This window comes from Schistocerca serialis, chromosome 3 (genome assembly GCF_023864345.2).
Source record: "Schistocerca serialis cubense isolate TAMUIC-IGC-003099 chromosome 3, iqSchSeri2.2, whole genome shotgun sequence".
NCBI classification, from domain to species: domain Eukaryota; kingdom Metazoa; phylum Arthropoda; class Insecta; order Orthoptera; family Acrididae; genus Schistocerca; species Schistocerca serialis.
Window position 1 is genome coordinate 423707639 of NC_064640.1, and position 25770 is coordinate 423733408.

Sequence of the window (25770 nt, forward strand, 5' to 3'; positions counted from 1 at the left end):
ACAAAAGTTTTGTTTTTAGTATAATAGTATTTATAAACACTATTTTGAACATATGAATAATTGGAATTTTTAATTATATGAATGAATGCATACTGCAAGTCCACTTTCTGCCTCAAGGCACTGTCTCTTCTTGTAGTACTAAGATACCAATTACTGACACAAACTGGTCATGAGACTGATCTCCTACCACCATTCAATATCACTGAATGAACTCAATAAAATCCTTTTTCTGGAACTGTGGCTAACTTCGATCTTTCTCTGAGTTGAAGGCTATTCTACTCAAAACACTGAATTCCCCCTCCATCCACACCCTCCCAAAAAAGCTAGAATTCTGCTCCCCATCCAGTGAATGCAATATCCTAATTCATCTTTATCTCATTGCTGTTCATAATCCTTTTCATTTCTCTGTGGAAGACACAGGGAAAAGACTTGTCACCTGCACCTCTGGGTACATACCATCCCCTATTGAAGTTGTGTCATAGGCTTATTAAGCCTTAAGATCCATATAGAATGTGAATCAGGAATGGGATAGCAATAGAGTTGAAAAACTGTTTGATTGTAAGACTTGCTGACATGTAGGAAAGAAGTGTGGAAACTGCAGGAGACCTAAACAAGGTGGGAGAGCATTGACATGAATAGCAAACTTACAGGAAAGGAATGAACTAATAGCAGACTGGAGACCTTGGAAGGGGTTTACAAGCAATTTGTTACATAAAATACAAAGAGTAACAATTTACTTTATGTTCATCTGATAAAGACTGGCGACATACATGGCAGGAAATGAATGTATTATTATAGATTGTAGAGAGAAGTGACAGAGGCTGCTACACATGTCAATAATTTAAGTCTGAAAGAGGAAGAGATCTCAATGATACATGGCTCTTGAATATGAATATAAAATGTGCCAGTGGCCTGTAATCCAGCAATGAACGATTTCGGCACTGTTGACTGTAATCAACACTGATCAAACTGCACTGGGGAATTAAAAAAGAAGTGACATCATGTCCCGCATCAAGGTGCACAGCGTCAAACATCAGTTAGTAAGAAGCCATGATGTGAATCAGAATTATGTTCAAACTAGAAATTCTGCAGATGTCCTCCAGAGACTGGAAAGAAATTTGTAACTTAACAAAATCCATAAGACCAGTGAAAAGCAGGCCAAGAAAACTGTAATGCAGTTCTCAGAACACATAGACTATATTATTTTTTTAATTCTTAGAAGCCACAGTCTTGTAGAATCATGAAAATGATATTACTTTCACCATTTAACTATTATTTATTTCCTTCTGGATACACTATTGCAATTCCTGCTTTGTAGCCCTTGTAAAGTGATTCATCATTGTCCTTTCAAATTTAGTTACATTTCATGCCATAGTACAGGTCAAGAACACTATATTAGTTATTTGAACATACAATGATTGTAATTTTGACACCACATTAGAAAACTAAGGCATTTGAAAACAAGCAGGAGACTGGATATAATACACCCATGCAACAGGAAACAGAATGTATCAATTGGGAACACATACCAGTCATAAACCAAAGCCATCCAAAACAGAGTGTCACAAGGTTTTGTATTTTGGACATTGCTGTTTAATCTGTTTATAAACAACAAAGGTGCACAAGAGAAAGAGAAGAAAATTCTGTGCGCAGGTGACTTGACAATATTGAATAGTGACCAAAATGTGGAACAACTTGAGGAAACAACATATATCACTGTATTTGTGTTCAATATTATTGAGAGAGGTCTGAGCATATAGAGTTAGAGATAGATCAAATTAGGCTGGAAGGAACAGAATCAATTACTTTCTTAGGTATCACTGTGGGCAGTGGGTTGAAATGGGAACAGCATATTAATTCTGTATGTAAGAAACACAGCTCCACCATAAGTAGGTATCCCAATACATCAACAAACAGCTTCCATGCACAATATGCCATGGGCTCTTTGAAATACAGGGTTATTCTAAATGATGGACCCATTTTCAAAAGTTCGTATTTATTCAAATACAAATGCAAAATGAAAAAGCTCTATACCAATGAAAAAAGGAAGTTTCAAAGTTTCCTTTCATAATGTTTGATATCAATTTAAGAAATTTAATAATTTGTAATTGACTAGGTTTAATAATTATTTAAAATTTAGAAATGTCATAAATGTTATAAATGTTCAATGTGGCCACTGTTGGCTGCATGGCAAACATTGATGTGGTAGGCAAACATGTCCCACACAAGTGAAAGGGTATCTGCTGTTATTGAGAGCATGGCAGCAGTGATCTGGTTCTGCAGAGCATTCAGAGTAGTTGCTAGAGGCAGGATGTAAACAGCTTCCTTCACATAACCCAATAAGAAAAAGTCATAGGGTGAGAGGTCAGGAGATCTTGGTGGTCAGAAGTGTAAAGCCAGGTCCTCAAGTCCCCTGTGACTGATCCACTGCTGAGGAAGGGAGTCATTCAAAAGGCCTTGTACATAACAGTGCCAATGGAGCGGAGCTCCATCCTGTGGGAAAACGAAGTACTGGGAATCTTACATAATTTGAGGGAGCAGCCACTGTTTCAACATGTCCAGGTATGTGATTCATTACAGATCTTTCCACAGAGGAAAATGGTCCATAAACCTTTGTACGGGATACGGTACAGAACATGTTGATCTTCAGTGAGTCTTTTCATGTTGCAATGGTGAATGTGGATTTTACAAACCTCATATGTGAACGTTGTGTCTGTTGACTTTTCTACTAAGGTGGAAAGTTGCTACATCGCTAAAAATTACATGTTGTAGAAATGCGTCATCCTCCATCTTTGCTAGCATATAACCACAAAATGCAAGACGCTTCTCTTTGTCATTGGGGTTTGGAGCATGCACAAGTTGTAATTAGTAGGGTTTGTACAGCAAATGCCATATCAGAACTTTCCATACAGTTGGTTGGGGTATTCCTAGATCATGACTGGCTTCATTGGTAGACTTACTGCGACTGCGCACGAAACTTTCTTGAATCCATCAGACATAATCCTCTGACACACATGGTCAGCCTGTGATTTTTCCTTTGCACACACTCCCAGACTGTTTAAATTCCTTAAACCAATGGCTAATGCTTTTGCAAGTTGGTGGTAGGATACTGAATTTGGTACAAAATGCCTGCTGCAATGCAATTTGCCATTCACTTTTCGTGAACTCAAGAATGCAGATAACCTTGTGCTCTACAGTTGATGTCTCACTCACAGCTGACAGTGAAATGGAATGATGGCCCTATTGCTGGGCAAACTCTACTGGCCGCTTCTGAAACCATCACCGCCAGCACACCACCGCATGGCAAAAACTTTGAAACTTCCTCTTTTCATTGGTATAAATGTTGTTCATTTTGGATTTCTACATGAATACATATGAATTTTTGAAAATGGGTCCATCATTTAGAATAACTCTGTATGTCTGCAGTATGGAATGACAGTGAAGGAAACTCAACATTCAGGAAACAAAAAATTTGTTCACAATGGGATGAAAAACAGTACACAGTTAGGATCACTTTAAGAAGAAGGACTTCTGAAACAAGTCAATTATTATCCACAAAGTAGTTATAAAATTTTATTGTAATCAAATAGGAAACTTACAAGAACATCATTTTTTGACATAGTCTCCTTGTGTTTCAACAAACTTGGTCCATCATTGTACAGTGTTCCTGATGCCCTCACAAAAGAAGGTTCTCTGTTGAGCTGTGAGACAGGAATGCACTGCATATTTCACTGGTTAGTCTGAGGCAAATTGATGGCCCCTTAATTCTCTGTTTGAGTGGACCAAACAAATGATAGTCAGAATGGGCAAGATTGGGACTATGTGGAGGAGGATCCAGTACTTGAAATTTGAGTTTCTGGAGCGTTTCAGTACTGTGGGCATCAACATGCAGGGAGGCATTGTCGTGCAACCACACAACACCTTTTGACAGCAATCCTTGACATTTGCTTCGAATTGCAGGCTGGCAGCAAGCATCTCACTATAATGTACACTGTTTATTGTTGTGCCCCTTTCCCCATAATCTTCCAGTACTTTGTGCATCCCAAAAAATTGTAAGCATCAGTTTTCCTGCAGACGGTTGGGTCTTGAACTTTTTCTTGCATGGCAAATTTGGATGTTTCCATTCCATACTCTGCCGTTTACTCTTGAGCTAGTAATTATGGATCCATGTTTTGTCACCAGTAATGATCCTGTCTAAGAAGTGGTCCCCTTCATTACCATAGTGTTCCAAATGTTTTTTGCAGATGTCCAAGTGCATTTGTTTATGAAACTGTGTGAGTTATTTTGGGGCTCATCTTGCATAACCTTTATGAAACCCAAGTCTGTTGTGGATATTTCCTATGCAGAACTGTGACTAATCTGCAGACAATGTACCACTTCATAAATAGTTAATAGTCTGTCTAAGAGAATCATTTCACGTGAACATTCAATGGTTTCTTCATTTGTGTTGGTAAACAGTCATTTGGCTCCTTCATTGTGCATAACACTTGTGCAGCCATTTCGCAATTTTTCAGTCCATTCCTAGAGACTCTGTTGTGGCAAAACACTGTTTCCATACTGTACCAAAAGTCTCCAATGAATTTCGGCCCCTGATAAACCTTCTGACCACAAAAAATGGATCACTGAACGTTGCTCTTCTTTGGTGCAAATTGACAGCAGAGCAGCCATGATTAACAGCACAGCAGTGATAACAAAACTAACCTAGAAGCTTGAAAATTGCAAAGATATAACAACAAATAAACAAAGCATGTGTCATCAACATGAGATGACAGTACTATCAAAATAAACAAAAATATATCTAAATTTCAGATAATAATTGACTCAACCTTGTATATACCAAAAAAAAAACAAAAGATAGTTCAGAGTGGATTACAAATGCTAGTTTACACACCCACAAGACACAAAGGAAGAACAAGGTATGAAGATTATCCTTCTGACAGACAATACCTGATAAAGGACTTCAGTACTTTGGTATCAAGCTACTAAGGAGTCTGTCCAAAAATGCACATAGTACTATATATCACACTTACTTTGAAAAGAAACTCATAAACTAACCATAAAAACTGAACTGAATTTTGTGTTATATGACCCTGTAGGATTACACTGTGTACAGTTTGAATGTGTGTAATATACACATCAAATACTTTCCATGCTACATATTTCCTAAGAAGTAGCCATATTAATTACATTCTCTAATACCACTGATTGAAAAGAATTGGGTATACAAATTCAATTTAATAAGTACTTTTCCATTTTAAAATTTCTTGTCCACCTAATAGTTTATGAGCATATATAATGATGGAACTCTAGAAACAAGCCTTAAAAAGGGAAGTGAAGAACACAGTTTTGTTGTCTTTACAGTGATTCCATACAAAGTATTAGAAAAATCAGTATAGCACCTCGGGCCTTGCAGTCTGAGAATATGGATGTTGTAGAAAAATATGACTTCTTTGAAATGGTGCTCTCAGAAATAGCTAGCATCAGAGTTTCATTAGACAAACTGCTTCACAGTACCTTCAGTAACACTAAAAAAGGACCAGTGAATATAAATTACCTAACAAGCGAATAAAAACCATAAAGAAGCACTTAAATGAGCATTATTAGGATGAGAGGTTGCTATGGAATGCCTCTTTGTGCACCATGTGGTATCTCACACACTAGCATATTTATGAGTGTAAAAGTAGCCATGATCCCCCAGCATGCACTGTGAAGTGTTTAGCAGAAGGCACGCATAAGAAGAGAGGATATAGCGCACTGCTTGGCCTGCAAGTGACAGTATTTGTCATGAGGCTGTCCAAAGTAATTTTCCAATATACATGTTTGTCAACATAAGAAGATAGGACATAACAGAGTTTGCCCAGAAAGATGCAGTGTGGTCTGCAGGCCTCTTTACCCACTGTGGAAGTATGCAGTTCACTAACGCACATTTTAAAACTGCAGTCACAACAGACAATGCATGAAGCACTATAGCTATGTAAGAACTAAGGATATCAGATAAAAGGTCTCATTGAGATGAAACAGATATGCCTATGCTAAACCTTGCAGCACAATATATATTTTTAATACATGCAAAGGACTTTGTCTCTTCTCTTATGTTGGATGTAGAGAAAACAAAAAAATATTTCAATGTAGAGGAGTATATAAATATATTTATATTGTTGTAAATTAAAAAATTTAATAACTTTTGTTGTATTTACTGCACAGAGCTTGGTAACGGCTAAAAAAGAAGCCTAATGCAAAACCAAAAGTAGAAAATCAATATTTTTTGGTGTAGTATGTTTCCATAATTTCCATGTAATGTTATTAAAAATATTGTTAATGATAAATCAAAATATGAAAACCAATGCAATATGATAAGGTAGAGCTGTAGCTGAGTCAACTGAGATACCACAACCTATGGACACCTAATCTGATTCAAGAAAATTGGCAGTAAGCCAGATCAAAAAATGCAGTCACAGTTGTGTTCACCTAAAATAGTACCTAAAAGAAGCACCAGCTGGTGATTTATCCTTCCTCAATGTGTAATAATGTAAGAATTTTTCTCATACCAGTAATATCAAAAATAATAAAATGTCATGAATATAATAGAAGGAAACATTCCACGTGGGGGGAAAAAAAAAATCTAAAAACAAAGATGATGTGACTTACCAAACGAAAGTGCTGGCACGTCGATAGACACACAAACAAACACAAACATACACACAAAATTCTAGCTTTCGCAACCAATGGTTGCCTCGTCGGGAAGAGGGAAGGAGAGGGCATGATCTCTGTCCAAACTCTTTGCCTCTGTATATGTCTGCTTGTGTCTGTATATGTGTGGATGGATATGTGTGTGTGTGCGAGTGTATACCCGTCCTTTTTTCCCCCTAAGGTAAGTCTTTCCGCTCCTGGGATTGGAATGACTCCTTACCCTCTCCCTTAAAACCCAAATCCTTTCATCTTTCCCTCTCCTTCCCTCTTTCCTGACGAGGCAACCGTTGGTTGCGAAAGCTAGAATTTTGTGTGTATGTTTGTATTTGTTTGTGTGTCTATTGATGTGCCAGCGCTTTCGTTTGGTAAGTCACATCATCTTTGTTTTTAGATATAATAAAATGTCATATGCACAAACAGAAGAACCAGTATTTCAGACAAAATAACCTACTTAGCTCCTAACAAAATGGTTTCAGACCTCATCTTTCAAAGTCATAGAGAACATTTAGTAACTACAAACAGTCAAGGCTCAGACTGCTTACATGTTACAAAAGGCACAGGGTTTAATACTTGGTCCTTCCCTGTTCACAGTCTGTATTAATAATTTACTTTCCCTCTTGGTGCATGAGGCAGTGTCGTACACAGATGATACAACTTTAATTGCACATTCTGATGGTCTAGAGGAGCTGTGACATAACTTACATGTAGCAGTGGATAGATGTACCAATTGGTTATGGACAAACTGTTCACTTACTAATGATAGTGAAACTGAAGGAGCTGTTTACAATTTAAGTGTCTCCAATGAAGATTACAAAATAATTAAAGTATTAGGTTTCTACATAGTTCAAAAATGCTGCTGGGTGAATTACACAGAAAAAAATTGAGCAATAATGTGAGCAAAATGCAACATGTGTAAGCATATTTTGCATTTTTCCGCTCCTTTCTTACCTATGGAATTCTTGTATTGGATAAATGCCCTGACTCAAAAATTGTTTTCGTGTGGCAAATATAATATTATGACAGTTCCTAGCTTATGTATGTACAGTTGTTCCTCTGTGTTAAAGGGAATTTAAATAAAGTTAACCTTAGGATGTTAATATACAAAAACAATGCAAGACCTGGACAATCAATTGATTTCTTCTATAGTATATATTTTTATAATATTACTTGAAAATACAGCTCTTCGGTTGCACAGGTAAAAAATTTTCGACTTTACCTAGGTTTCAGCTGCTCTAAGGCAGCCTTCATCAGAAGTAAAAAATTTTTACATTACCTATAACAGAGTTTTGGAATAATATAAAAATTATTAAATTAAACATATGTAATAAAATTACATCATAGCTAACTGCTATGGTACAGTAGAAAAAGAAAGCATACTTACATAGAGTAAATAGTTATGACATGGTTTAGAGCAACAGTGTTCATGTTAAAGATAAAAATATATTTGTACATTATAAAATTTTCCTAGGAATGCACAACTTGATTAAGACGCGTCACTAAGGGTCGCGTGTGCGAATGGTACTGTAAGCAGCATCAGACTGACAGGCCTGCACGCCGTCGATGTTAGCAAGTCGGCACCTTGTATCGCGCCATCTAGTATTGAATGCTTGTAATTTACAGTGACAACAGCTGTCAGAAGCATTGGAACAGGAGTGCACGTAATGTGCTGATTACATTATGTCAGATAGTATGTCAGATAGTACCTCAGATTTTTAAACAGACTTGCAAAAACCACCCATTCTGTTCTCTACAGTACATTTAAAATTATTTTAACAAAATAGTTTAATAAAAAGAGCATACTACTCAGTAAAAGAGTGTTGAGGAAACACATTTAACTGACAAAGTTCTGACCAAATACTACCACACTAGGGTGTAACACCAGAGGATACTAGAAAATACAAATATTCAGCATCAAAGGGTTTGTTAACAGGTTACTTCATATATGATTTCGACATTATATGTAACTCTGCATTGTTTATGTAAATATCACGAAATTTTATCTATCCCTCTTATTAGATTTATATGCAGAGTAAGGATGGCTATCTTTGTCATGTGGGTAATGTGGCCACTAAGTTTTATTCTCTTGGAGAGTGCTGCAGCCTCATGGAAAACATTTAAAATTCCTCAAACAGATGCAATTGGTTTTGTCAGTGAATTCTGTGGTGTCAACTGCAAGCACTCCTCTGCAGTGAAATGTTTATCATTTTCTCTGCGTATGATCTAAGTGAAGTGACAGATTCCTTTGCATCTATTAAAAAAATATATATTGTGACAGTTAATATCTGTAATGATGGTAAAATGTCATATGTTTTAGCCAGGCATAGCGGCCAGTCACCTGACAGTCTAAAGCGGCCATGTGGACACATTGCATGAACATATAGCTTTAAATGTATTTACCTTGTTTCAAGACAACAGAATTGATAATAAAACAAGAGTATTTAATAAAATAATTATATTAAGGCATTAGTATATTAACAATTTGATGAAAAGCTATGTTATTTTATTACAGATGTATATTAAGACACTATAACTTGATGTTTATGCTGGATAAATTGCCAGCTGATCAAAATATTTCATAGTTAGACTTAAATGTTGGTTCAAATGGAGGAGCTTTGGGTCCAGGCTGGGGCCATAAGTTACACTGGTGAGGCTGAGCGGTCAGCAACAAAGGGGGGATTAACACATGCACTTAGTGAGTTTTAGACTAATAGCTACAGAAGACATGCTGGCAGCTCACCTGCTCTAAAGTGATTGAATCTGGAGATGGGCAAGAATTTAAGACTTACAATAGACAGACATTCTTAAATATGTTTATAATCTGGATTGCTTCAAGAAAATATTGTAGAGCAAATCCAAGGATATCAAAATAATCACTGTAATGTTATGCATCTAATAATATGCCAATGGCAATTTTAACAATAAAAACATTGAAGTTAGAAATTACAGTGAAATTAATAATATTTCTACAAAATATGTCACTTATTACATATTAAATTATGTGGGTGAGCAAAATCAACTAGGTGTTCGATAATAGCATGGCACCATAGCTATTATTGAAACAAGCAAAATCACTGTACTTTCTTTAGTTCCTGCATATTGAATAGTTTTAAGTAATTTTTGTGCAAATACGTTGAGCCAAACACACATTCACACAACCAAATGAAGTAGTGTGGTGTTTTTCATGTTCATTATTTCATTTATTCTACTGCAACTGTCGTTTTTTACTATGAGTGCACTAGGTACACATGTGTTTAAGTGGAGAATTGAAGAATATTGTGTTTAATATCCTTAGAGAAGTTAGCAAGTAAGTTTTTATTTTAAATAAGTCTAGTTAGTATGCTTTTAGCATTAGAATGGTGGTCAATTTTGTGCATTTAATGACGTTTTAAGAAAGTCATGTTTTTGGTGAGGACCATCTCAAGTCCTCCTTGGTGGGAGCAGTAGGTCATTGGAGAATGCTGGGAACTGGAAGTGCTTTTGGGCACAAGGGAGAAGTGAGAGGGGACACATCTGTAGAAGAAGAAGTAGCAGACTTTTACTCTGATGTCAAGCTACTGGAGGATGTAGCACTCAATATTATACATCATGTGATTGGAAAGTTTTGTAATTTATTTATTTATTTAGCAGCTTATGATGTACATCTTTGGAATAAGTCCAAGAACATATTTGCCTTGTCAGTTTTCCAATAAAATACATTACTTTTACTGATTCTACCTATAGTTTTGCTAAGATTACTACTAAATTTTAGCCACAACATTTCTGGACATTTACATCATAGTTACAAAATTTTAGATACTGTAAATGGAATGGATTTTATGAGGCATACATAACCTATGTACCTAAATTGCAGAACATTTAATAATTGCAATAATTCTATGCTATGTGTCCATCATTTTATATATACGATATAATACATTCACATAGCACATACGTATTCTAGATCCCATTTTCTTTACATTTATAAAAAAAAAATTAACAGCAATAATACTGTAGAAAAACAAAATCTTGAGATAAAACAATGCTGTTAAGAAGTTAACACATTTTACTTTTTCTTTTCTCTATGCCTGTGTACATTTTTCTTTTAGTGTACTAAGTCTGTCTGATTCAGTTATTTTCGTTTGAAAGAAATTCTCTGGTTGAATATAAAGGGGTTTCTAATAGCAGTTGTTTGATTGACTGTTTGAACTTATCTACATCTACATCTACATCCATACTCTGCAAGCCACCTGACGGTGTGTGGCGGAGGGTACCCTGAGTACCTCTATCAGTTCTCCCTTCTATTCCAGTCTCGTATTGTTCGTGGAAAGAAGGATTGTCGGTATGCTTCTGTGTAGACTCTAATCTCTCTGATTTTATCCTCATGGTCTCTTCACGAGATATATGTAGGAGGGAGCAATATACTGCTTGACTCTTCGGTGGAGATATGTTCTTGAAACTTAAAAAAAAGCCCGTACCAAGCTACTGAGCGCCTCTCTTGCAGAGTCTTCCACTGGAGTTTATCTGTCATCTCCGTAATGCTTTCGCAATTACTAAATGATCCTGTAACGAAGCGCGCTGTTCTCCGTTGGATCTTCTCTATCTCTTCTATCAACCTATCTGGTTCGGATCCCACACTGCTGAGCAGTATTCAAGCAGTGGGCGAACAAGCATACTGTAACCTACTTCCTTTGTTTTCGGATTGCATTTCCTTAGGATTCTTCCAACGAATCTCAGTCTGGAATCTGCTTTACCGACGATCAACTTTATATGATCATTCCAGTTTAAATCACTCCTAATGCGTACTCCCAGATGATTTATGGAATTAACTGCTTCCAGTTGCTGACCTGCTATTTTGTAGCTAAATGATAAGGGAACTATCTTTCTATGTATTCACAGCACATTACACTTGTAATCAGGTTCATCTACAAAGAACAAAATAACTGGACAACATATATGACTTTCTTTAGGAAGTATGGTCCTTTATACAGTCTAAAGTAACTGTGACATGTAAGTGCAGATTTAAAAATGTACTGGCTTCATAAAAAATCTGAGCCATAGCTTTGAAATGCGTGATGAGGAAAAGTATAGAACTGAAGGCAATATACTAAGGGAGAAACATGGCAGATCCGAGTTTAAAATCTCGTCAACATTGGTCATGTTTCAGTCGGAGTATGAGATGAGTATCCTTCAATTTGTCATTAGTGACGTGTGGTGGTAAAGAGTTGTAAACCTTTACTGCCACGTAACCACTGCTTCTCTCATATTGAGTTGTGTTACACTGCAGAATTCTTAATTTCTTGGTGTTTCTGGTGTGGTGGTGGTGTACATCTTCATTTTTGTTGAATTTATCTTTATGATCCCAAGCAAGGAGCAGAATTTTATATATATACAAGCTGTAGAATGTTAGAATCTTATATTATTTGAACAGAGGCATGCAACTATCTCTTGTCTTTTGTTTCCTATTATTCTAATTGCTCTCTTTTGTAATTTGAAAATTTTAATTACCTCAGTGAAGTGGGCCCAGATTTCTATACCACAGCTCATTATAGCACTGAAGTATGAAAAATACACCATGTGCACATCATCTTCAGTTATTAGCGGCTTAATTTTTCTCAGAGCAAAAATAGCACTGCTAAGTTTACTGCTTATATTGCAAATATGATCTTTCCATTCTAAACAACTGTGATCCCTAAAAATTTAGCACTTTCAACTTCTCTTACATTTAGCTCTTGCAAATTTGTTAGTTTACTTGTTTTTCTTTATTTGTTCCTAAATAGGATAGCATTAGTTTTCTCATAATTGAGAATTAACCTATTCACTTCAAGCCAGTGGGTGATCATTTCAACTGTTTGATTACTTTTACTTATGGCCTCCTGCAACCTCAGTCTCACAGTTATGTTTGTTGTGTCATCTGCAAAGAGTATCAATTCACTGTCTACATTACAAGGTAAATGAGTAAACAAACCATTGCTCGATTTACTTCCGACTGCTAACATTGTAAAATACGGAAATATATGTGTGTTAGGCAATAGCCATGGCCACAGAATTGCCACAGTGCTAATGAAAAAATACAATTACAGGGCAAATGGTTTCATGAAGCCTGGGGCTCCATTAAGTGAACTGAAAAACCTTACAAAATTATGTGAAGTAACTAGTTTGTGTAAGGATGACTTTGTTGTATTGCTGGTAGGATCAAATGACATATATAGAAATGAGTCGTTCAAGGCTAGCACAGAATTGAGAAAATGCCCCAATAATTTATCTCACACGAATGTACTCATTGTAAATATCCTGCATCATCATGATTTACTGATGTGGTCATGTTTAAACAGTTTGGTGCGAAGGCATTAGGAAAGTACGTACTTATGAAAACAAATTTTACTTGTATTTCACGGTGCAATGAAGTACCCAGGACAAGTGGAAATCAATTGCAAGTAACAAAGCATTCTGTTCATGCAGCGAAAAATATAGCCATCAATCATTGTCAAATCACGAAATGGTTGAAAACCAATAGGCCAGAAAGTAACATCCAAGCTGGGAAACAAACTCAAATTACGAAATGGTTCAAGCCAAAAAGAAATGAAGCACAAATTTTCCAAGCTCCAAAAATACTGGAAGAGAAACTAGCTGCTATATGTGTGAGCTCCAGAACAAGGAAAGCTCCAGAGAGGAACAGTGATTTTTTTATGGCTGGCACCAGGGAAATCACTTCAGCACCATCCATCTACATCTACATCTACATTGATACTCCGCAAGCCACCCAACGGTGTGTGGCGGAGGGCACTTTACGTGCCACTGTCATTACCTCCCTTTCCTGTTCCAGTCGCGTATGGTTCGCGGGAAGAACGACTGTCTGAAAGACTCCGTGCGTGCTCTAATCTCTCTAATTTTACATTCGTGGTCTCCTCGGGAGGTATAAGTAGGGGGAAGCAATATATTCGATACCTCATCCAGAAACGCACCCTCTCGAAACCTGGCGAGCAAGCTACACCGCGATGCAGAGCGCCTCTCTTGCAGAGTCTGCCACTTGAGTTTATTAAACATCTCCGTAACGCTATCACGGTTACCAAATAACCCAGTGATGAAACGCGCCGCTCTTCTTTGGATCTTCTCTATCTCCTCCGTCAACCCGACCTGGTACGGATCCCACACTGATGAGCAATACTCAAGTATAGGTCGAACGAGTATTTTGTAAGCCACCTCCTTTGTTGATGGACTACATTTTCTAAGCACTCTCCCAATGAATCTCAACCTGGTATCCGCCTTACCAACAATTAATTTTATATGATCAATCCACTTCAAATCGTTCCGTACGCATACTCCCAGATATTTTACAGAAGTAACTGCTACCAGTGTTTGTTCCGCTATCATATAATCATACAATAAAGGATCCTTCTTTCTATGTATTCGCAATACATTACATTTGTCTATGTTAAGGGTCAGTTGCCACTCCCTGCACCAAGTGCCTATCCGCTGCAGATCTTCCTGTATTTCGCTACAATCCTCTAATGCAGCAACTTCTCTGTATACTACAGCATCATCCGCGAAAAGCCGCATGGAACTTCCGACACTATCCACTAAGTCATTTATATATATTGTGAAAAGCAATGGTCCCATAACACTCCCCTGTGGCACGCCAGAGGTTACTTTAACGTCTGTAGACGTCTCTCCATTGATAACAACATGCTGTGTTCTGTTTGCTAAAAACTCTTCAATCCAGCCACACAGCTGGTCTGATATTCCGTAGGCTCTTACTTTGTTTATCAGGCGACAGTGTGGAACTGTATCGAACGCCTTCCGGAAGTGAAGAAAAATAGCATCTACCTGGGAGCCCGTATCTAATATTTTCTGGGTCTCATGAACAAATAAGGCGAGTTGGGTCTCACACGATCGCTGTTTCCGGAATCCATGTTGATTCCTACATAGTAGATTCTGGGTTTCCAGAAATGACATGATACGCGAGCAAAAAACATGTTCTAAAATTCTACAAGAGATCGACGTAAGAGATATAGGTCTATAGTTTTGCGCATCTGCTCGACGACCCTTCTTGAAGTCTGGGACTATCTGTGCTCTTTTCCAATCATTTGGAACCCTCCGTTCCTCTAGAGACTTGCGGTACACGGCTGTTAGAAGGGGGGCAAGTTCTTTCGCGTACTCTGTGTAGAATCGAATTGGTATCCCATCAGGTCCAGTGGACTTTCCTCTATTGAGTGATTCCAGTTGCTTTTCTATTCCTTGGACACTTATTTCGATGTCAGCCATTTTTTCGCTTGTGCGATGATTTAGAGAAGGAACTGCAGTGCGGTCTTCCTCTGTGAAACAGCTTTGGAAAAAGGTGTTTAGTATTTCAGCTTTACGCGTGTCATCCTCTGTTTCAATGCCATCATCATCCCGTAGTGTCTGGATATGCTGTTTCGAGCCACTTACTGATTTAACGTAAGACCAGAACTTCCTAGGATTTTCTGTCAAGTCGGTACATAGAATTTTACTTTCGAATTCAATGAACGCTTCACGCATAGCCCTCCTTACGCTAACTTTGACATCGTTTAGCTTCTGTTTGTCTGAGAGGTTTTGGCTGCATTTAAACTTGGAGTGGAGCTCTCTTTGCTTTCGCAGTAGTTTCCTAACTTTGTTGTTGTACCACGGTGGGTTTTCCCCGTCCCTCACAGTTTTACTCGGCACGTACCTGTCTAAAACGCATTTTACGATTGCCTTGAACTTTTTCCATAAACACTCAACATTGTCAGTGTCGGAACAGAAATTTTCGTTTTGATCTGTTAGGTAGTCTGAAATCTGCCTTCTATTACTCTTGCTAAACAGATAAACTTTCCTCCCTTTTTTTATATTCCTATTAACTTCCATATTCAGGGATGCTGCAACGGCCTTATGATCACTGATTCCCTGTTCTGTACATACAGAGTCGAAAAGTTCGGGTCTGTTTGTTATCAGTAGGTCCAAGATGTTATCTCCACGAGTCGGTTCTCTGTTTAATTGCTCGAGGTAATTTTCGGATAGTGCACTCAGTATAATGTCACTCGATGCTCTGTCCCTACCACCCGTCCTAAACATCTGAGTGTCCCAGTCTATATCTGGTAAATTGAAATCTCCACCTAAGACTATAACATGCTGAGAAAATTTATGTGAAATGTATTCCAAATTTTCTCTCAGTTGTTCTGCCACTAATGCTGCTGAGTCGGGAGGTCGGTAAAAGGAGCCAATTATTAACCCTAGTTCGGTTGTTGAGTGTAACCTCCACCCATAATAATTCACAGGAACTATCCACTTCTACTTCACTACAGGATAAACTACTACTAACAGCGACGAACACTCCACCACCGGTTGCATGCAATCTATCCTTTCTAAACACCGTCTGTACCTTTGTAAAAATTTCGGCAGAATTTATCTCTGGCTTGAGCCAGCTTTCTGTACCTATAACGATTTCAGCTTTGGTGCTTTCTATCAGCGCTTGAAGTTCCGGTACTTTACCAACGCAGCTTCGACAGTTGACAATTACAATACCGATTGCTGCTTGGTCCCCGCATGTCCTGGCTTTGCCCTGCACCGGTTGAGGCTGTTGCCCTTTCTGTACTTGCCCAAGGCCATCTAACCTAAAAAACCGCCCAGCCCACGCCACACAACCCCTGCTACCCGTGTAGCCGCTTGTTGCGTGTAGTGGACTCCTGACCTATCCAGCGGAACCCGAAACCCCACCACCCTATGGCGCAAGTCGAGGAATCTGCAGCCCACACGGTCGCAGAACCGTCTCAGCCTCTGATTCAGACCCTCCACTCGGCTCTGTACCAAAGGTCCGCAGTCAGTCCTGTCGACGATGCTGCAGATGGTGAGCTCTGCTTTCATCCCGCTAGCGAGACTGGCAGTCTTCACCAAATCAGATAGCCGCCGGAAGCCAGAGAGGATTTCCTCCGATCCATAGTGACACACATCATTGGTGCTGACATGAGCGACCACCTGCAGATGGGTGCACCCTGTACCCTTCATGGCATCCGGAAGGACCCTTTCCACATCTGGAATGACTCCCCCCGGTATGCACACGGAGTGCACATTGGTTTTCTTCCCCTCTCTTGCTGCCATTTCCCTAAGGGGCCCCATTACGCGCCTGACGTTGGAGCTCCCAACTACCAGTAAGCCCACCCTCTGCGACTGCCCGGATCTTGCAGACTGAGGGGCAACCTCTGGAAAAGGACAAGCAGCCATGTCAGGCCGAAGATCAGTATCAGCCTGAGACAGAGCCTGAAACCGGTTCGTCAGACAAACTGGAGAGGCTTTCCGTTCAGCCCTCCGGAATGTCTTTCGCCCCCTGCCACACCTTGAAATGACCTCCCACTCTACCACAGGTGAGGGATCAGCCTCAATGCAGGCAGTATCCCGGGCAACCACAGTCGTAGTCCGATCAGGGGATGCGTGGGACGAGCTGGCCGTCCCCGACAAACCCCCATCCGGACCCCCACAGTGATGCCCATTGGCAACAGCCTCAAGCTGTGTGACCGAAGCCAACACTGCCTGAAGCTGGGAGCGAAGGGATGCCAACTCAGCCCGCATCCGAACACAGCAGTTGCAGTCCCTATCCATGCTAAAAACTGTTTTGCAAAGAACGTCTGAACTAATCTACAGAGAGCGCAAACAAATCGACAAAATTTAAATGGTTATTAAAATACAAGATTGCCTAGTAAATGCAGATCCAGTGCCATCAAAAATGTAACTATGGATGTAAGTACACAATATTGAAGTGACAAAGAAATGTACAAACCAAGTGAGCAAGCTGATGGGCTGTTACATAAGAATCCAGACCTACCCTTATTTGAATTTCTAAATGTTAAAGTAATTTGTTTAAATGAACACTGGCTTAGTAGTGGTACCATAAAAATCTTAAATAAAACTGCAAGGTAGCTACCAGCTTTTGTAGGATAAATAAGTCATGAGGAGGTTCGTGCATACTCATTCATTCTGATTTAGATTACCATGTAAGATGTGACTTCAATTACTGTAATGAAGAGTGTATTTTTGAGGGTTGCTGTGTTGAGTTAAAGGACTTAAATGTTGTTATAATATCAATTTATAGAATCCCAGGGAAGGTGACGACTGAGCATTTCCTACATAAATTTCAGAGTTTGTTAGAATACCTCAGTAAAGAAAAGAGGAAAAAAATTGTAGTTGCTGCTGATTTCAACATCAATATGTTGAATGAAACATGTGAGGTATCAAAATTTACAGACTTAATAATAAAAATACGGCTTCAAATTAAATTTTTCTGAATCTACAAGAGAAAATGCTCAGTCAGCTACATGCATTGACAATATTTTAACGAATTATGTATTTGGAGATGGATATAAATTTTGTCTAGATCTAGGAATTTCTGATCATATTAATGTTCAAATTCTTTGTACCAATTAGGCCTAAGTTGTGTTATCCATTATTTTGGCATGTCTCCTGTACACTAATCATATGATTAGAAATTGTATGTTATGAGACGAATAAAACACTATTCACTATTCACTTTATATATATAAGGAAAAGGAGGGTTCCTAGAATACTACCATCTTGCACCCGCTGTTTTATATCTTGTAGTTCTGATAGCTGTTTCCCCTGATTGTGTGACACTTCCACAGTTTGTTTTCTGTTCTGCAGAAATGATTTTATGATATCAAGAGCAGTTCCTCTAATTTCATAGTGGTGTAGCTTCATTATTAATATGTGGTGATTGACAAGATCAAAAGCTTTAGATAAGTCACAAAAAACACCAACTGGGATTTGGCCTTGATTCAGGACTGCAGAGATTATACTAATAAGTTCAAATGCAGCTGACACTTTAGATTTTTCCTTCTGAAACCCAAACTGTCTACCATTTATGATAGAGTTTTTTTCAAAAAATGCCAATAACCTAACAAATGGTATTATTTTTAGGATCTTTGACAAAATGGGAAGGAGGCTAACTGGTCTGTAATTATCAGGGCACATGTGATCACCTTTTTTTTTGAATAGTGGTAGTACTATGGCAATCTTCATTCTATCTGGGAAGATTCCTTTTTGAGACATGAGTTGACTAAGTGGCAGTGGGGTTTAGCAGTTTCCCTAATAGTTAGCTTCAAACTTTTATTTGACAGTCCATTTATGTCTGTGGATGCTTTATTTTATAGTTTCTCTATTATTTTTCTTATCTCTTGTTCAGTTGAGGATACAGGTAACATGAGTAAGGGGTGACTTGTGTTTATTCTCAACTAGTTTTTGGGATTGCAGAGAATCACTATTGTTACCCTATGTAAGTTGTTGGCAGATTCTGGTAAAATATTGGTTGAAAGTGTTGCTAATGATTATTGGATCTTCTGTTACAACATTATTGATTTTTAGGCTTAAGCTGTTATTGTAATTTGCTGATGACTTTCCTGCTTCTCTTTTTATTATCTTCCAAGTGCTTCTGACTTTGTTGGGAGCTTGTGTAATAACATTTCCATTATGCAGTTTTTTTGTAGCTACTAAAGTCTTATTGTAAATCTTTTTATAGGCTCTATAATATTCAACAAAATGAATAGGCCTATCTGGAGCTTTCCAAAATTGCATAAAGAAGTTTTAACTTCTTACAGGATACTAATAGACCTTTTGTTAGCCACGGCAGATTTCCTCTCTTTTTCTTTATTAGTTTAGTTTTGGTTGGCAAACATTCTTCAATGATTTTTAAATAGATATCTAGGAAACTGTTATATTTATCATTAACACTATTACTTAAGTACATTTCTGGCCACTTTCCATTTTGTTGTTCTATCTTTAGGTCTGTTGTGTTAGAACTTCTCATATCTCTGTATGGGATAAAGCTGAGTGTATCTAATTTCCCTACTTCTTTTATTATTACTGTCTGTGAGTGGTGATCTGATAAATTCATGTCTTCTATAAGGCAATGATATCTGCCAGACTGAATATTTGTAATTATGTAATCAATGGCAGTTTGAGTGTTCATACCTATTCTGGTATAAGTTTGTTTTGTGTTATGTAAACCATACATTATAAGTAAGCTCTCTAGTTCCGTTTTCTATTTTGATTCAGATAGTCAATATTCAAGTCTCCACATAAAATTAACTTGTTCTTCCAAAATTGTGATAGCAGCTTATCAAGGTTTTTTTATGAACATACTGAAATCACCACTGGGAGCTCTGTATAAAGACATTATTACATAGGTTACATTTTTCAGTTCAGTTCTTATACCACTACACTCAAAATGTTTTTCATATATAAAAACAAAGATGAGGTGACTTACCGAACAAAAGCGCTGGCAGGTCGATAGACACACAAACAGACACAAACATACACACAAAATTCAAGCTTTCGCAACAAACTGTTGCCTCATCAGGAAAGAGGGAAGGAGAGGGGAAGACGAAAGGAAGTGGGTTTTAAAGGAGAGGGTAAGGAGTCATTCCAATCCCGGGAGCGGAAAGACTTACCTTAGGGGGAAAAAAGGACAGGTATACACTCGCACACACGCACATACGCACATATCCATCCACACATACAGACACAGCTGCTTGTGTCTATGTGTGGATGGATATGTGCGTATGTGCGTGTGTGCGAGTGTATACCTGTCCTTTTTTCCCCCTAAGGTAAGTCTTTCCGCTCCCGGGATTGGAATGACTCCTTACCCTCTCCTTTAAAACCCACTTCCTTTCGTCTTCCCCTCTCCTTCCCTCTTTCCTGATGAGGCAACAGTTTGTTGCGAAAGCTTGAATTTTGTGTGTATGTTTGTGTCTGTTTGTGTGTCTATCGACCTGCCAGCGCTTTTGTTCGGTAAGTCACCTCATCTTTGTTTTTATATATAATTTTTCCCACGTGGAATGTTTCCTTCCATTATAGCAAAATGTTTTTCAGTTGCATATACTTCCAATGGAATTGCAGTTGCAGAGCAGGAGGTGCAATCTCTAACAAATATGCAGCTACCACCATTTTTTTAAATTCTTTCTGCAAAAGTATGATACTAACTTATAATTGTCTAAGTTTATACAAGTTATTTCATTGTTTTTTAGCCAATGTTCAGTTACACAGAGAACAGTAGGCCTTATACCAATGCTTTCCATAGCTACTTGTAAGTTGAAGAGTTTGTTTTTGATTGATTGAATGTTTTGATGTGTAATTATTAATGTATTGACTGAGGTATTTACTTGTCCTGTACTTAACTTTTTGTCCTTTTTATGGCACCCATCAGAAAAAAATCACTTAAGTGAGCTGGAGTTACTGCATTCCTCCTCTGTAGCTGAAACATTGTTGTCTCCTTTGATGCTGAGCACTTCACTTCTGGTGAGGTGGTAATCTTCCCTCTCGGCACTGGAACTGCTGTCTTATTCCTATTCTGTTGGTCATTGTTAGACGGTGATTTTGCTTTCTTCTTTTTCTCATGCAGAGGATTATTTGATGTTTTTGATGTCAGATTCACTTCTTCAGTAGCACTGGATTGGTTTATATTTTTTGTATTGTTTTCCATTTCTTTTGTTTCCTCTAATGAAGAATGACTTCGTAGTCCATCGAATTTTTCTGTGCACTTGAATTGAGAGGGTAATGCCAACCAAGAATCAGCTTTTTATCAGAGGATTTTTTCTGCCTTTCTGACACAATATTGGCTATTTGTTTGGCTATCACCTGTTTCCCCAAAAAGTTAAGATGTAGGCCATGGACAGTATAAAATTTTCAACCAATATTGCTAATGTCCACAGTCACCATGTTTCTGAAATGCTTACATACTCCTAACAGATGTTTATTTGCCCCTGCAATTTCTTTGTGCACACAGGACAATTTTGGTAAGTCATATCTATGTGGAATATTGCATACTACCACGTTTGTGTGAGTAAGGTGGCTTAAGCATCTTTTCAGACTGCATATGACCTTTTCAGTTTTATTTTTATATACATCATTTGACCCTCCTAATAATACAACAAAATCAGTTTGATTAAGACTGGTACAATCGGGAGATTGTCCTAGCTTCCCTACTTCAGAAAATGGGGTGTTTGGTTTAGTAATATCTCTTGATTTTATTTGTGTGGTCTGGTTGAAAATTTCCGCTAGTCCACAACCATGGCTGTCCACCAACACTATTACTTTACTTATGTTATTTATCATTTTGCTTTTCTCTGGAGTCACCGTTTTAATGTTTCATTCCACTGCTAGTATATGCACATGAATTGTCACAATGTTGTTTTGTTTTTGTTTCACAGTTTCGGACACACTGTTTTCTTTCTTTTGGTAATAATTTATCATTTTCTTGCTTTAGAGTGAAGACATCACTTTTCAACACCTCAATATTACCTTTTAATATCTTGATAATTTCGCTTTTTGTTTTCACCGCTTTCTCAACTTCAGATGTTTCAAAATGTAAACAGTCGAGACATGTCCATAAATGCACTGATATATTTTAAGTTTATTTTGGCGTACCTTCTGTGAGGATTCCTTTCATCACCTTTTTATTACATTCTTTACACAACGAGCTGTTCAACATTTTTGACAAGAGAATCACACTATCCATTTTCTGTAATACTTCTGTTTTTGGGGCATGAAAGAAGTAGTCTTATGCGAAGTAAAATTCAACTAGTAACTTTCAACCTAGCAATGAATTGTCAAAATATTGGGAACTCTATTAAATTTCCTGCTACATTTTACACAATATAAACTGCTGTTCACTATTTGTTATTCTGTAACCTTCTATAAGTATATTTTTAGGACCATCATTTCTGTATAACTTTGCTTCATTTCTGAACAAATTATTAGACTTGTGCAACTTTAAACTCATGTTGCTGTCTACATTTATTTGCAAAATTTCCAAATTTTATCATTTATGACCATTGATCCTACTAAAATTTATTATTATTAATTTATGATGATGATGTTTGGTTTGTGGGGTGCTCAACTGCATCGTTATCAGCGCCCGTACAAAATTCCAAACATTGCAGAGTCCAATCTCGCCATTTTTCAAGAATGATGATGAAATGATGAGTACAACACAAACACCCAATCATCTCGAGTCAGGTGAAAATCCTCTACCCGGCTGGGAACTGAACCCGGGACCCTGTGCTTGGGAAGCAAGAACGCGACTGCGAGACCACGAGCTGCAGACATTATTAATTTATTCATGTAACTGTTCTGTGATTAATTTATTACACTATAAGTTCATAATTTAATGAAGATTATTTAGCTGTTTTTGCTACTGGACATAAAGCAGATGTGTATGTCTTGACCCAATGACTTCATTGAGCCATGCCTTCAATATGTACATAGCCCAGTGCCCATTCTTATTGCTAACTCACACTAATGAGTGTGTAGGTACAGTAAGGAACCTGGCAGTTTACAATGCCATCAAATTATTTCAGAAAATCACTACAAGAATCATGGGATTCCCAAGCTATGCAATAGGGACTGGATGCTGTCAGAAAAGAAAAGATACTGATTGCTACAGCAGCCAAAATATTATGTCTTAAGAAATACACTTAAAAGAGGAGCTTTTAAAAAACCAACATGCTGCTGAAGATGAGAAGCTTCTTGAGAATTTCACATGTATATACAAACAAGAACAGGAGGAAGAACTCCATAACTATATGGTATGAAGATATTATGGCATATGAGAAACTGATTTATGACACTTTACATCTCATATTGCTGAGCAAAATGATGTACCACATCCATTTAAGAAAGAGAAAAAGTGGGCAGGCTAGGATTGATTGACACATTTTAGATGAGACATCCAAGCAAAAACCCTATTGAACATATACCACTTCATTTGAGTCTTATTTTTCCTTTTCACTGTCTCTGAGCACTTTGTCCTACCTGCTAGGTAAAATGGCTATTTTGGAAACATTCACTTCAGTTCACTTTTCCACCACAAAATAAGGATTTGAATAATAACTGTTTTATACTTATGGGATGTATACAGTTTATACATGTATATTACATATGCTGATCTATGACATGCCAAAGAAAAACATAATCCTTAGGGTGACCACTTAAACCAACTTTCCCCTAAATATTTTGATCAATAACATGTAAAATGTTTGAAGGTGAAGAAACAAATAAATACATATTTTGAGATGTTTTACAAATGTATTGAGTTACACCACTATTACGCATATCCCTATGTCAATTTTTTTAAATAATTTTTATTCTAATATTGCGATTATTATCTCACAAATTCACCTCTTGAAACATAATATAGTCACAAAACTTTTATTGTTTTATTTTTTATAGAATTTCAATTGACTGGGTGTTATCACGTGCTCTTACTATAGTTTTATGGCAGATAGTTTTCAAGGGAGAAGGTTTGTTTAGCACATTACTTCATTCTTCCATCGGGAAATCAAAAAAGTAACTGCAATAATAGAATTCATCTAACAAAATATTATCTATTGCACATTATTTATTGTGGTATTGCACAAATATTGTGCAAAAGTTTTAAGCCTTAAACTAGAAAGCAGTTTCAATTGGTGATCAAGAAGCAGTAAACCTACGCATCCAGGAATGCAGTAAACGCTTAGTGGGTATCAGATATATCATAACCTAATACACCGGGCAATTAAAATTAAAGTGCAGCAACTGACAGAGGTCCCGTGTGGATTGTAATTATCATATGGCAGCGAAATTTGGTACATATGTTAATGTGTTAATATAAAACTGATTAATGCCGTAAAAAAATTAGTTCCAGTTCTGGCCTCCAGGTGCAAATCTGGAACTGTACACAGTTTGTATGATGACTGATTGCATTCCTCTCATATTCCACCAATGAACTGCATCTGTCATGTTCTTTACTTACAACTGAGACTAAGTAATCATTAGATTTCATATCCTCACAAATTTTTACACCTGAGTATTTGTATGAGTTGACAAATGACGACTGTGACTCACTCATATTGTAGTCATAGGATAGGTTCATGTTTGGATGATTCTTCCTAAACTATATCACCAAATCCTTGCCTGCCATCATTTTTGAACATTGAAAGTGAGTTTTTAATCATTGCAGCATTTTGTAATCATTGTTTTTATGTACTGCACTTTCATTTATTACCACATTTAATGACGTGACATTCTAGTAAATTCTTTCAATACAATAAATTATATTCTGCTAGCATTAAAACATACACTTATCTTTATTTTTGTTCTTAGTGATGCCTTCGAGTTGTCATCTTATAAAATACTGAATTAAGATGCACACTAGATCGTTATAGAGACAGTAATGGAATACCCATAAAAAGGGCATGTAAATTTACCTGTATGCTGCCATGAAGTGTACTATCAGATTTTGGACTTTCTGGAATAGCTGCCAGTTCTGATTCAGTTGTTTCTGCTTCAATTGAGTAACTAAAATACAAGAAAAAAATTCTATGTTATTTGAAAGAAATGTTGAATTTGTTAATAAAGCACAGAGTTAAAGAGTTTATGTGTTATAATATGTTAAGTATCAGGTTTTCTTTTTCTTTGTGACAAATTGTGTTCAGATCATGCGGCATAAAGAAGTATCATGTATTCAACAGCAGTAGTCTTAAATGAGTAGTATTGTTAAATGTATTATGCAGCTTGTGACATGTAACAGTTGATACTCAGAGGAGCTCAATGTACAGTTCTTCATGTTATCTGAGACTCTGGTCTGAAGATAGTCACACAGACCAAAACTGGATACCGGAATTAAAAATTAATAATATATTGTAATCTAGACTGTCACCTTTTTAATTTTTTAGTTAAAACTGTAATTTACAATGACTGCATTATAGTGACAGATTTTTCCCACACCATTATCTAACAAATTTTGTATCATCATCATGGAAACACCCAGTATATCATAAACTACAGTATTCCTACCACATTCCTTTGAGTTACGCTGGACACTACTTCCTCTCCAATATGAGCATCATACTGATTCCTTTTAGCTAGGTAGTGTTTATCAAGTCACATACATGTTCTGATATTTCACAAGCAAATCTTCTTTACTTGGGTGACTGCACTTCCTGCTTTCTGCAAGACACTAAACACTGAATCAACCTTGTTTGTATCTGTCTACAATCTGCTAATTCGCATTAATGAAAACACAAGTCTGCATTTTACGCATTCAGTAAATGTAGAATCCAC

At 37.3% G+C, this 25770-nt stretch overlaps 1 protein-coding gene across 1 annotated transcript in view; it reads right to left on the minus strand.

Annotated features, from left to right (window-relative positions):
- The window catches only part of LOC126470304 (protein unc-79 homolog), an 857658-nt gene that overhangs the window by 367794 nt on the left and 464094 nt on the right, over positions 1–25770 (minus strand). Inside the window, exon 30 of the mRNA XM_050098074.1 lies at positions 24915–25005. Coding sequence (XP_049954031.1) covers positions 24915–25005 — 91 coding nt within the window. The remainder of the gene's footprint in view (positions 1–24914; positions 25006–25770) is intronic.